The 12,931-nt window shown below is 53.6% G+C and overlaps 1 protein-coding gene across 5 annotated transcripts in view; it reads right to left on the reverse strand.

The window, feature by feature from the left end:
* The window catches only part of BRD4 (bromodomain containing 4), an 85,846-nt gene that overhangs the window by 8,137 nt on the left and 64,778 nt on the right, over window positions 1-12,931 (reverse strand). For all 5 annotated transcript variants that reach the window (XM_070416266.1, XM_070416267.1, XM_070416269.1 and 2 more), the window contains 4 exons: window positions 10,692-10,901; window positions 9,966-10,165; window positions 9,385-9,680; window positions 8,328-8,438 (listed from right to left, as the gene is read on the reverse strand). In XM_070416266.1, the coding sequence (XP_070272367.1) occupies window positions 8,328-8,438; window positions 9,385-9,680; window positions 9,966-10,165; window positions 10,692-10,901 (817 nt within the window). The remainder of the gene's footprint in view (window positions 1-8,327; window positions 8,439-9,384; window positions 9,681-9,965; window positions 10,166-10,691; window positions 10,902-12,931) is intronic.

Genomic DNA, 12,931 nt, shown 5'->3' on the forward strand with positions numbered 1-12,931 from the left:
GGGAGGGAAGGCAGGCCAGCCAGCGAACCTCCCGGGGACCACCAGGAGCACACAGGGAGATGCTCAACGCCATGGCCAGCTTCTCCTTCCTCTCGGGAGAATGGCCTCAGCAAAGCTGTTGGTACGCAGTGGACGTGCTGCAGGGAGAAGGCAGTATGTGCCCTGGTTCCTCAGAGGCCAACAGCTTGTTGCCGCCACTGTATGGACACATCTGTGAGGAGTGAGCTAAGAGCCAGCATGCTCCCCCACCCACTCTAAGGAACTAGTCAGCTGAATGCCCCTCCCCAAACTCCACTGGTATGCAAACCCCAGAGACAGAGAGGGAGAGAGGCCAGGCCGGTGCTCATGGGCTGGGAAATGATGAAGTTGCTAACCACCAGGTGGCAAATTGGAACCTACAGCGCCTTTTGGACTCATGTCTCCTCTGCCTTGCATCCCCTGGCTCCCTGCCAGGATGCTGGATCTTGCTGCTAGGGTCAGAAGACATAGGCTTTGTCCAAAGCAGGGCAAACTCTCCTCATAGCTGGTTTCACGAAGGGCCACGCTAAGGTTCTGTGAGGTGCACAGCCTCAGGGTGCCATGTGCCACCCAAAGGGATAAGCCATCTGATGCCTTGCAAGAGTTCACCACTCCATGCGAGAGACAAGACAGTGACACAGACCTCAGCAGCTAGACACACATCCTCATACAAATGGCAGCAATTGGGACACCTGGGACATGAGAATTGTAGGCCCAACCCCAAACTGGGACACTAGAAATTCCAGGAGACAGGGCTCAGGACTCTGGGTCACAACAGAACACCCGGGGAATGGATACTATTGTGGTTGAGACATACAAAGGGACAGTTTAGGCGATTGCAGGATCAAGGCCATAGGTCCTGGCAGCTACATGGTAGGGGGTGGGGGAAGCATTGTACTGAAGATGCTAGGGCCCAGAACCAAAGGGACCCTGCACGTGCTGGGGGAAAGCTCAGTGCTGAGTGGCCACCAAAGTGGAAGAGGCTTGGGTGTTCCTCCCAGACAGGATCCTCTCCCAGCATCAATTCCATGAACAGAAACTGCATGTCGAGGGAGGCTGGGGACAGTTGTTCATACACTGGGCATGCTTCTGGAGAGCCTGGTGTGTGTGTGTGTAATTGGGGGAAGAGGGCAATGGGTAAATCCTGACCAGAAGACACTGTGTCATGGGAAGAGGGTTGGGTTGGCCTGTCATCTCGTGCACTTGGGGAAGCACTGTTTTTGCCACCGTACAAGAGGGATGGTGGCTTGGAGGGGGAGAGAGGCCCATATGAGAACTCGTGGGGGTTCCAGGGAACAAGTCTTGGCTGCCTTGGAAAGGTCACTGGGAGGACTCCAGGGCTCCGTGGCAGTGCTGGGTAGGATAGCCTTAGAGTGGAAGAGAGGCTGGAGGCACAAAGCATACCCTCAGGACCAGAGGACTAACAGAACCGGCGGTGGGGACCAAGGGTGCGGGAGCCTGTTTGGGAGAGTGCATCTGGCTCATGTGGCCCGAGCCTCATGTTGGAGTGACTGGTAGGAAGACAAAACAGAGGTGCACGGCTTCACGACACACCAGCCCCAAGACACCCCCACACAAAACTCTCTAGAAAGGGTTACATGAAGATGGCCTCAAGTACTGTGTGATCTTTATTCCATGAAAATCTTGAACTGAACACAATGTCATCTTTACATAGGATGGTAATTGTACAAAGAATTAAAACGTTTTTGTAAAATCTGATTAAAACACTGATTCCTCCTCCCACCCTCCCCACCCCACCCCCCAAATCAAGGGAAAGAGACAGGATGGAGGGTAAGGGCAGGGAAAAGGTAAGGAACCCTAAACTGAACTAAATAGAGTCTTGGCACCAGTGGACACCTGGGCTCCCACTCCTCAGCAAGTCCTCAGGACCTGAAGCCAGCTGGTGAGTTGAGGCCTGGATGGCACCTCCCACTGCCTGAGCACAGGGTCTTCAGTAAGGAGTGGGCTCTGCTCTGTGGCTGGGGCACTGGGCACAGGTGAGAGTTCGAGTTTAAAGACCATGTTCTCTGCCAGATGAAAACCCATGGGCGAGGACAGGATCCCTGAAGAGAGAGGGTGCAAGGACCCTGTAATCTGCGACTATAGCCCATGTACAAGTGTGTGGGAAGGGTGGGGTGGCACACAGGCTGACACTGTGGGAATCCAGGCTTCCATTTGTTCTAAGAATCTTCCCAGAAAGACAGTGCCAGCCACTTTCCAACTGTCCTTTGGGAATCTCTGGGCATAAAGACCCTTGGCCTCAGCTAGGCCGAGCTGCACTGGAAACACATCAGGCACAGGCCAAAGGGCAACTCAAAATAGTCTGTTTGGCAAATAGTGCTTGACTGGAAGTTGACTGGCCAGAGGACCAGAGAGCAGCCTGGAACTCCCAGCATCACAGCAAGACCCTAGAGGCTGGGTGTGGGGGTGGGAGGCTAGAGCTAGAACCCAAGGCCAAGGCCAATCTGAGGCAGCTACAGCCGCTTGGGCCTGCGGATAGTGAACTGCACCCCTTCAAGCCTGCTCCAGTTCCAGAAGGCTGGCTCCAAGATGCCAGCAGATGGCAAGGTCTTGAAGTATGCACAAACTACATTAAAAAAAAAAAAAATCTCCCTTAAGGCTGATGCTGTTCCTTAGGGAACTTTTCACATCAGGCAGTTTTCTGCTAAGATGCTGGATTCATGACCAAAAAAGGGCCAATATTTATTTTTAGAGCAAAAAAGCCCATTCAGTGCCTCTCAGAGGGCTTATATGATACGGCCACCCTGGCCTGCCAAACTCCCAGCAGATGCCATTACTTCAGGGACCTAAAAAAACAGGAGGGTGCTCGCACTGGCCATGTCCCTCAGAGATGTGTAGGGAGCTGGCTCTAAGGGCTTTGATGCCCTTACCACTGACCAGTGCCCTGGATTTTTGAGAACCCTTTCTCACCTACTAGCCCAGACCCTGACACCACGGGGGCAGAGATGATGGGCTCCAGGGGCCAGGTCACAGCCGCCTCCCCAAATGCCCTCACCAGTGGCCAGCCCCACTGCAGCCTGCTCCTATTCACCTGGGAAGGACAAAAGGCAGCCTAGGAGGTCCTTTCCCTATGCAACTTTAGGAGAAGAGGCTAAAGAAATTGGAAAAATGCCCAATAGGTAACCACGGGAACAACAAAAATGGAAGGACTCCAGGGGCTGTAAGTCAGCTGTGGCTGGTGATAGCCTTCGGCTGATGGAGCTGCATGGGCCACTAAAAAGAAGGCGTGCTGAGGGACAGCCCCCATTCCTCACTTGGGAAAGCTCTAGATGTTAGTGTGTTCTTTCTTCCATAGGGTGAATGAGATCTCCTCTGGGCTACATGTCACTGCCAGGTCCAGGAGGGAAGTGGTTAGGATCCAGAGTCCCAGAAAGAGACAGAGGGATGAAGAGAGAGAAAACATACTTGTGATGGGGCCTTGCACATGGAGCAGCACCACACGCATGCGTGTGCAGCGAGATTGTCATCACTCTGGGAGATGCCACCCACCCAGAGGAGCCCAGACGACCAAGGAGGCTGGGCGGGACAGCCAGGCAGTCTGTACACAGGAGGCCCGGGCAGCCAGCCAGGCAAGGCAGCCTTCCCGGAGGCGGGACTAGGCGTGTGCTGCTCTGATGGACATGACTAATGCACCCTGGGGACAGGCCCAGGGCTCTGAGGAATTCCATAACTTGATGGAGTCCTGTCCCTTTCACAGAAGAAAATGGACTTAAGCTAGAGCTTGCTGGGAAGGAATCTGGAACTGAAGACCGTTTTATTAAGAGTCCGTGTCCAATGATTAGGCAGGACCTACATAGAGGGAGAGAGAAACCAGTGTGAGAGAAATGGTGTGGAATGTACCGTTCCAAGTCACAAGAACAGAAGAACTGCAGACCGAGCCAGCCTCCTGTGCCCTGCTCGCTGACAGGACACCAGAGAACGGCGCCGGGGACTAGAAGCCCTGCCCCAGCCTGGCCAGCTGAGAGCAGGGACAGACCCACTTTGCCATTACAAGGGTCATGGACGTCTCCAAAACCACCCACGCCCATTTATGCTAAAACTGCTTCCAGGATTGGGTCCCATGTACACCTGAGTGAACGGTAGCATCTACTTTACCAGTCTTTTAACGTGGGAGGCCTCTGCCTATCCCACTTGCCTGATCTACCAGCCTGGTATTCGATGCCATCAGGCCCCACTAACTCTGAGCCTATCCCCCTGGGCTGCTTTGCTGTCCATCTCAGGAAGGTGATTTGGCCCTACCTCAGGACTTGGGTAGAGGGAAGAAAAGACAGGAGCTCTCGGGTGTAGCACCTACAACTAACATCTCATTTCTGCATTCCTACAAACCCCAAGAAACAAAAAATAAACTATAAAAAGAGAAATCAGTTACAGACACTGTTAAGGGGGGCGGGGTGTAGAATAAAATAAAAACAGGTCAAGGAGGAAAATCGTCCTTTCTTTTTCTGGGGCATGGAATTTAGCTCCCTTGACCAGGCAGAAGCATAGGGTCATTCCCACCCACACAGCAGAGTAGATGTCTCTGCCAGAGTCCCGGATGCACGGACACTGACTGCATTCCCATGGCCTCCCAGTGCACGCATGGGAAAAACCCGCCCACTGGCTCAGCCTCTCACTCAGGGCACATTCCACAAGACTAGCCCCACCCCAGAATCCCGCCAGCTGCATGTGGGTGTGTGAGGGGTCACCTGGCAGTGTGGGCAGACTGGCTACAGCCCAGTCCTCCAGGTCTCTGCCTACTCCCCCATCCTCACCAGGGGCCTCTCCACTTCCCTGAGAGCAAGCAGCACACCCTTGGAGCGGGCAATAGCAGATCCCAAGAGCGGACTGGGACCAAGTCCCTCAGAGACTCCATGTGTCGGAAGCTGAGGCTGGTTGTCTGGGAAGAATGCCCCATGGCCTCTGCCTGCACTTTCCAGCTCAAATCTTTCCAAAACATAAAGCATTCCTTTCCCCCTGGAGCTATTAAAAAACACCCACATGCTTCAATCCTGGGAAAAGGAAACGAGGAGACTAAAATAGCTGGAGTGTGCTCCAGCTGCAACTAGAAGACCAGGCCAAGCCCAAAAGAAATACCCCACAACTCTGAACCCAGGTCCCAGCCCTGGTAGCTGATGCCAAGGGTTGCTCCTAAGAGGGACACAAGTTGTGTGTCTACCCCCACCCAAAAAAAACCAGACATCAGCAATATGATGGAGGGAAACAGGATGAAGTATCCTAGAACATCCCTGGCCCCATGAGCGTGGTAGACAGGATCCTAGCACTGGTGACAGGGAAGCCACAGCTCTGCTATAGCCACCTGGACAGCAGTGGAAAGGGGGAACCGGGGCACCCTTAGCCTGCCCAGATAAGGTCTACAGATGCCTTAGGGGCAGTGGGATGCTAGCACTTGTACTCACTCTGTCCTCCCAATACCGAACTCCCAAGCAGATCCAGACGTTAAGCTAGAATTGTTTTTAACAAAAGACCATAACCTAAGTAGAGCTGGGCTCAGAAGATGTGGTGGAAGAGGCTAAAAGCACTGTGTGCTGCTGAGTGGGAGGACATGTGGCAGCATGGGACTGGGCTGGGAAAGCTATGCCTGCCCTCCTCCCCCTATTCTGTGAGCACACCGCCTCCTTGAACTGCAACATGACCCCGAGGACCAGTCCCATGCCCTGATCTGTCCTCAGCATCCTTGTCTGTGAACAGCAGCCAGAGGAGGGGTCCCCGAGTTAGTGCCTCTGCTCAGTTTCTTTTGGTGACTCATGTCTCGGGGCTGTATCAGCAGAACTGACTCTTACTTATTAATACAAGTGACAAAATATAGGCCTTTTCAGGAATTTCAGCTCCAATATAAATGGAAACAAAAGGAGGGAAAAACAATTTAAGCTCCCAAAGGCCAAGTAAAATACCTCTAATATGCCTGCCCCCGCAGAACCACCTGTAACTGGTTGCAGAAACCGGGGCTGTCCAGCTCCATGGACCCATCATGAGCAACTGCTGGAAGAGCTGCCTGGGAAGTGAGTACAATTTCCTGTGAGGGATGGGTGGCAATGGTTGTATTCCGTGGTGTAGGGTCACAGGCTCCCACCTTGGGACCTGGAGCATCTGAGCGACAGGAACACAAACTCACAGGATGGGTCCTTCCTGAGAGCAGAAGCCCCTACTGGCCCACAACAGAGCTCTCCAGTACAGACGTATGGGAAGGGAAAGGAAAGCCAGGACCATGAAGGCAAAATGAAGACTCACAAACCCAAGGTGGGGAGGGTGCATGGGAAGAGGGATAAGCTGGAGTCAGGCTGGTTAACCAAGAGCCCGAGTGCCTGCAGGCTGGCAGCTCGGAGACTGTAAATCTCATCCTCCTTCCCGCCAAGACAGCTGTTCCCAGGATTCTCAGATTACTTGTTGCACCATCTTTCCACTTTCTTTAAAGGAGGGAAAAATGTGAAAAAAAAGAAAGAAAGAAAAACATGTTGGCAACAGGAGAGAGCTATTGGAAATGCCGTCATGGTTGCCCCACAAAGACGGCAGCAGGACACTCGGGAGCCTTGGGGCGGTCCTGCTAAGCTTGGGGGGCTGGGGCAAAGGCCAGTCATAGCCCCCTAAGGTGCCACATCAGCCAAAGCAGTTCACACTCAGCCAAGATGTGCTGGTTTAATGACCAGGCCCCAAGCCAATTTCAGCCTTTAGTGTTTTCTTTTGACTACTTGAACCCTTAGGAGAAAGGATGAGAAACCCCTAAAAGGAGCAGCCTGCTAGGAACCCCAGAGTGAAGGCAAACCCTAGGTGTGACTGGCACCCAAAGTGAGAAGTCAGCTGCTACCAGGAATGCTAATTGGGCCCAGGAATACAGCAATTCACCCTGCAGAGGGCAGCAGCCTGGCCAGGCAGCCCTTCCTGGGCAGGCATGGGCTGTGGGCGCCCCCTGACGGTAAATGGATAAAAATGGAATGGGGGGGGGGGGGTGATGGTTAGAAAAAAAATAAAGGATGGTGACAAAGGTGTCCAGCAAACTGTACACATTAGCCTCTGCATACAATAATACCTCAATAAATACAGAACATGGCCTAATGAATTCCATCTCATTTGGGCCCAATGAACATGAGGTAATTCAGCATTTGGAGCCTCAGGAAAGCCCTCAGCACCCTCTTAATTTCCCCGAGGGTGAGCCCGCACTCACTTGGAAAGTCTGGTGCCCTTACTGTAATAGGGAAGAAGGATAGTGACAAGGCCCAGAGGCCCCTGGTCCCTAGCTTCCCCTGACAGAAACAGGCTGAGCCCACGCAAGGAACCTGTGCATGCAACGCCTCAGAGCAGCATCACTCTTCCCAGGTGCTGTAAATGATCCTCAAACCTCCTTGGTAAAATAAGGTCACATTATTTATATGAACTGATTAAGTGGAGCTTACGGTTTATTTCCAGTTAGAATAAAATACCAGACAGGACAGGTCCACCAAAGAAAATGCTTTGTTGTCCAAACACACGTTCCCCACTATGGACATGCACACTGCGGCTTGCCTGGTGGGACATGCTGAGGCCCCCAGGACCAGCTCTCAGGTAGTCTGTAGATTGTCTGCTCAGCAGTAGCCACCCCATGGCAACAGCTGGCTCCATCTCACAGCACAGGGTGGTTGCCAGGCTTCTTCCTTAGCCTCTCTGGGTAAGTCTGAGCTTCTGCTCCCCTGAGTATCATCAGGAAAGCACACAGCTGGTAGAAGGCCTCTCTCCCCACATTGTGCAGCTCCCAGAATCCCCACCTGCCCCACCTCCCACGCTGAAACTGTTGCTCAGGTTGGGCACATGTGCAGGCCCGTGGAGCATAAAGAGAAGGACTGTGAGAGGCACAGGACTCCCATGTCCAAGTGTGTGCAGTTAGGAGCCACCAACGTGGCAGTGAGCACACTCTGAGGAGGATGGCAGTGCCCCGAGTCTGGGGACAGCAGGGCTGACAGTAGACTGCTCCACACCTGCTGAATGAAGCACATTACCTGGGATGGCCACACTGCATGTGACTGTGATGCAGGAAGACTGTGGAGCTGTGTAGGGTCACACTAGGATCAATGCTAACACCTGGGCCCCAACACCCAATATCCTCACCAGCTTTCCCCCACCCCAGTTCTGCAGTGTCAATACCTTCAGCCACTTGTGTCCTCCTAGCCCAGGCCATGAGGGAGAAAACAGGGTGCCAGGTTACTCACCACCCCAGTTAGAGTTAAAATAGTGACCAGGTAATTCTTATGACCGTCACATAGGACAAATGGTGCTGAACACAGGTAGGAGTGGGGCAAGATGCTGAGTAGGACCCTAACCTGTTTCGGAGTCTTCACTGTCAGAGGAGCTGGACTCGCTGGTGCTCTCAGACTCAGAGGACGAGAAGCCCTTCATCTTGGAGGAGCCAGCAATCACATCCACTTTCTCGGCTGCAGTAAAACAATATGAACTGCGTCAGGCAAGGCCTAACCCTGGGGCTGCTCTTAACCCACACTTATCCACTGCCTGGAGGAAGAGCCAGGGGGCAGTCTGTGCCCCACAAGCCGGAAGGCTGCTCCTGACAGCATCCCAGCCCCCAACCAGCCCCCTGTTCCCCAGTGATAAGATGCTAGCCTACTGCCTGCTGGCCAAAAACTGTTTATACCAGAATTTCAAGAAGCTTGCCCCGCCCCTGACCAATCTCTCAGAATCACCTTTGCAGCGTTCATCAGGATTAAGAAACAGGGAGGAGGAAATTCTCTATGAGGAGGACTGTCAGGCTAAGGCTCCCTCAGTAACTTTCTTGGCTGTGAGTGAAGAGGCCCAAGGATCCCTGGAGTCAGCCTGGGCTGGGATGAAGGCTGCATACAATGCCCTGCTGTGGATCCTAAGTCCTACTGGTCTTAAGACAAAAGCTGAGCCAAGACAGACACTTGTAACAGGAAAGGGCTGCCTGGAAGACTCATAGAGGGGGCCATGCTGAATGGCAGGCAGGCACAAAGCTGCCCTAAAGACTCTCCCAGCCTCAACCCTCAGAGGCACCAAAAGGGTGGGGTGAGGGGATGCTATGTGTGTGGCTTTGCGGGGAAAGACTTCAGAGGTTGAAGATGAAAATAGCTGCTACTCAGAGCAAGGCTTAGAATACCAAGGTGCAGGTGGGCCCCAGGTGACCATCAACCAGAGAGGTCAAGAAAGGCACTGAAAGCCCAGCGTTGAGTGTCATGTCACAATCCTCCAGAGGTGTCTATGTCAAGGAAAAAGCCAAACTGGAAGAGAGTCACCTGAGGTGCCCATAGGGCCCTCCCTGATGGAAGGGCAGGAAAAAGCAGCTTGGCCAACCTTCTTCTGCCTGGGACCTCCCTCCAACCCCCAAGCCCAAGGGGAACCCAAGGGCACCTTGAGGTTTCCGTTTCTTCCGCAAACAGGAGGTGACGTAGCGCTCCAGTTCCCGCAGGGTGGATGGCTTTAGGGTCTCGAAGTCGATCTCAATCTCGTCGGGGTTGGAGTTCTTGAGTGAGGGCTCCCTCGACTGGATGATGTGTACCACTCGGCCCAGCTTCTCACCAGGGAGCTTGTTGATGTCCAGGCTGAGCTGGCGCTTCTCCTCATATGACATGGGCTTGCACTTGTCCTCCTCCTCTGACTCGTATGCTGGAGGAGGCTTGTTCTTCATGGGCACCGGCTCCTTCTTGCTATGAAGGGACAATGCAGACACAATGGGTACCCTGGGAAGCTGGGGAACCATTCCACTCCTTCATTGGAATGGGTCCCTTCTATTCCCCCACCCGGCTGGTCTTCACTGTTAACAGGGGAGCTGCTGTGGTGTCCTTGCCGTCTGCACCATTCCACCTGTCATCCCCCCTCTCCCCCACAACCCTGGAGAATGCTAAAGGCTTGTCCCTGGGAGAAGAGCAGAGGTGATCAACCTCTGACTGGGGCAGGCTAGGTCCCCATGGGGGCATTAGGGTGACACAGACCTTGTGTTACTGTTGCTACTGTTGTTTTTCTTGGTCTTTTTGGGAGGAAGTTCCTTGGCTTTGCTTTTCTTATTCTCCTCCATTTCCTCTTTCTTTTTGTGCTTTTCTTTTTTCTTTTCCTTCTTGTCTTTCTCCTTTTTCTTTGGTTTGTTCTGCTGGGGCTGCGAGAGGGCTGCAAGCTGCTCGTGCACGGCTTTGAGCTATGGAACATACAGGCAAGACACATGCCAATCACACTGGAGCTGGTACATGGCTGCCTGACCTGCCACTCCATCAGATTTCTAAAGTGTCCATGCCCACCCAGGCCCTGGATTCCAAAGGTGCCCAGAGCAACCACCTAACCTGATAAGCTGTTAAAGCCCTTTGGCCATTCTGGGCCCAGGAGGAGGGTCCCTAGGAGACTGGGCAGGAGTGCAGACACACTGGGCACTAAAGGCCCGATGGCCAGCTTGCAGAGCAACCATGCAGCCCCTGGCCTGGCCTCCTTCTACACACTGGAAGGATCCAGAAGCCTCCCTCCTGCCCAAAGAGCAGCCATATCTCCCCATCTCCATGTGTGACATACATATGCATACGTTCAATATGCCCGTGATCTAGCACAATGGCACCACTGGGAATTCTGCTTTTGCCAGGACTCAGAGCCATGATCATTTCGTGGAGACCTCTGGGGAGAATGCTCGATCCATGGATTCTGGGGGGACCAGGGATGAAGTAGTCATGCCTCACCTGCTCCTGAAGCTCGGCCAGCCGCTGGGCTCGCTCCTCCTCAGAGTCATCAGTTGAGCTGTCGCTGTCCGAGGAACTATCGCTGCTGCTGTCACTGGATGAGGGTGGGGCCACAACCTTGGTGGGGGGTGGCACCACAGGGGACGACACAGCCACCATAGGCTCCTCAGGCTCGTCCGGCATCTTGGCAAAGCGCATCTCGAATACATCCTGAGGGGTAGGGAGGTGGGGATGGGGGAAAGCCATGCCCGTCAGGGCTGCTGGGTCCCCACCAGGCTGTGGCCCAGTGTCACTATAGCTTCACTGGCTGCTGGGGTCAACTCAACAGGAAGTGAGCAGGAAGGTCAGAGAGCTAGACCGATGGTAACCCTTTCCCTGCCACTACGGCAACATGCTGGCTAGGGCTCCCTGACACCAATTCCTACAGTCCTCTCTCAAATCTCATGTTGAGGAGAAAGGTGCTCCCGACACAGCCTGGCACACAGTCTAGGTAAGGACCAGGGACATAGGTTGCAGGAAGCAGCCAACCACTGAGGATCCTTGATAAATGGTGGGCTGACACCAGGACCCATAGAAAGAGTGCTTTAAGGTTCTTGTTAGATTGGCGCTCAGTCAGCACATCCCAAGGGAGCCTTCTGAATACTGGAACTGGGCACCAGAACACAACGGTGACCAGCGCAGGAGGCTCTGTCTACCTCCAGGTCACATTCCTGCAGGGAGGGTGTGGGGCCCGCAATTTTTTAGAGAGTGTACCAGGCAGAGAAAACAGCATGAGCAAAGGCCCAGGGGTGAAAGTGTACCTGGTAGAGCCCTCAGCCAGTGAGGAGGTCAAGCCCTGCTGCAGCAGGCATACGACTGGATGTGCCTCCCCACTCATCAGATCACCTCTGGGGCACATAACTGAGCAGACCCCTGCCACCGGCTAAGGTGTCTCCAGAGCATGCCAGGCTAGTTAAGAAAGTTATAAGATAGTGGATGTGGAGGTGCTGAGGATAAGCTCCAGAAGGGTGCCAGCTTTGTGAGGTGTAAGCACCTGAGTAGAAGCCATGGGACTACTGAACTTGAGATCACACCCCAGGAGACTCTGAAATCTTCCAATTCTAAGATCCAGGAATCTGATGGGACTGTGAGGTCATGGAGCTCAGGGGGGCAGCAGCCCTGCCTGAGCACCTGGTGATCCAGCATATGCTGCCTCACTAATTAACTGGCAGGTCCCATCCTACCTTGAGGACTTCATTATCATAAATCCAGTGACGACCCAGGACAGAGGGCAGAAGTGGAAGGAAAAAGCTGGCTTCCCAGCAGGAAATTGGGATCTGCTTTAAGCCTGGCATAAGTCAGTCAACATGGTATTTCATAGGATGGAAGGGGCCTTCCCTAAGTGTGAATTGATCCCCCAGAGAGCAGTGTGGCCCAGGAGGGCCATGGGATTGAGCTCCAAGACTGTTGTTTCAAACTGGAGAACACTTGACAGAGCCAGCTCTAGAAGCCCTCATATCTCTGAAAACACAGCTCCAGTTTCCCCTCCCCCTGGGCAGCAGGGCAGGCAGGCATCCCACACAACTGTGGTTCTGTCACCTCCCCTCCAGACCACTCAGTGTGGCCTCCCCTGAGGCAGCTCCTTTTCCAGGAAGGCCTGGATGATCCTGAAGCAGGTCTAAGGGATATGGAGAAAACAGGAGTAAACAGAAACCACCACCCAGGCTGCCAGGGAAAGGTGGCTTCACACCAGAGCAGAGACCCCGGTGACATGAGAAAGATCCTCTCCGCCCAGGTCCCTGAGTGATTTACACAAGCATCTGGAATATTTAGGCTTCCTTCCAAGAAGCAGGGGGCAGGTGAGAGAAATGTGTCCGACAAGGTGTCAGGGCATCAGGACCCATGAAAGGGGGAGAGGAGCACGCAGGGCCCAGCACCCAGTGATTCTAGGAAGTAACATTTTACCAAATGGGAGATACTTCATGCCACCTGTCTGTTGGCCCAGACTCCCCTGCCAGCTGCCAGGCAGCATTACTCTTGCCATAAGGATGTCCCTGTTTCTTCCGCACAGGTTTTGGCTGCTGTGGAAATGGGGGGCAGGGAGAGACAGCACTTGTCCTGGTGTGTCTCAAGGTAGACCCAGCTTCCCCGCCCAGCATGCCATCATCTGTACCCTACCCCATGAATCTGGACCACAATGTGATTCTTTGCACCAGCAAACCACACTAGTTTCAGAACAAGTACCTCCTCTCGCTAGAATG

This window comes from Myotis yumanensis, unplaced genomic scaffold, assembly GCF_028538775.1.
Source record: "Myotis yumanensis isolate MYYU_CA2020_CCGP unplaced genomic scaffold, mMyoYum1.0.hap1 SCAF_5, whole genome shotgun sequence".
Lineage (NCBI taxonomy): Eukaryota > Metazoa > Chordata > Mammalia > Chiroptera > Vespertilionidae > Myotis > Myotis yumanensis.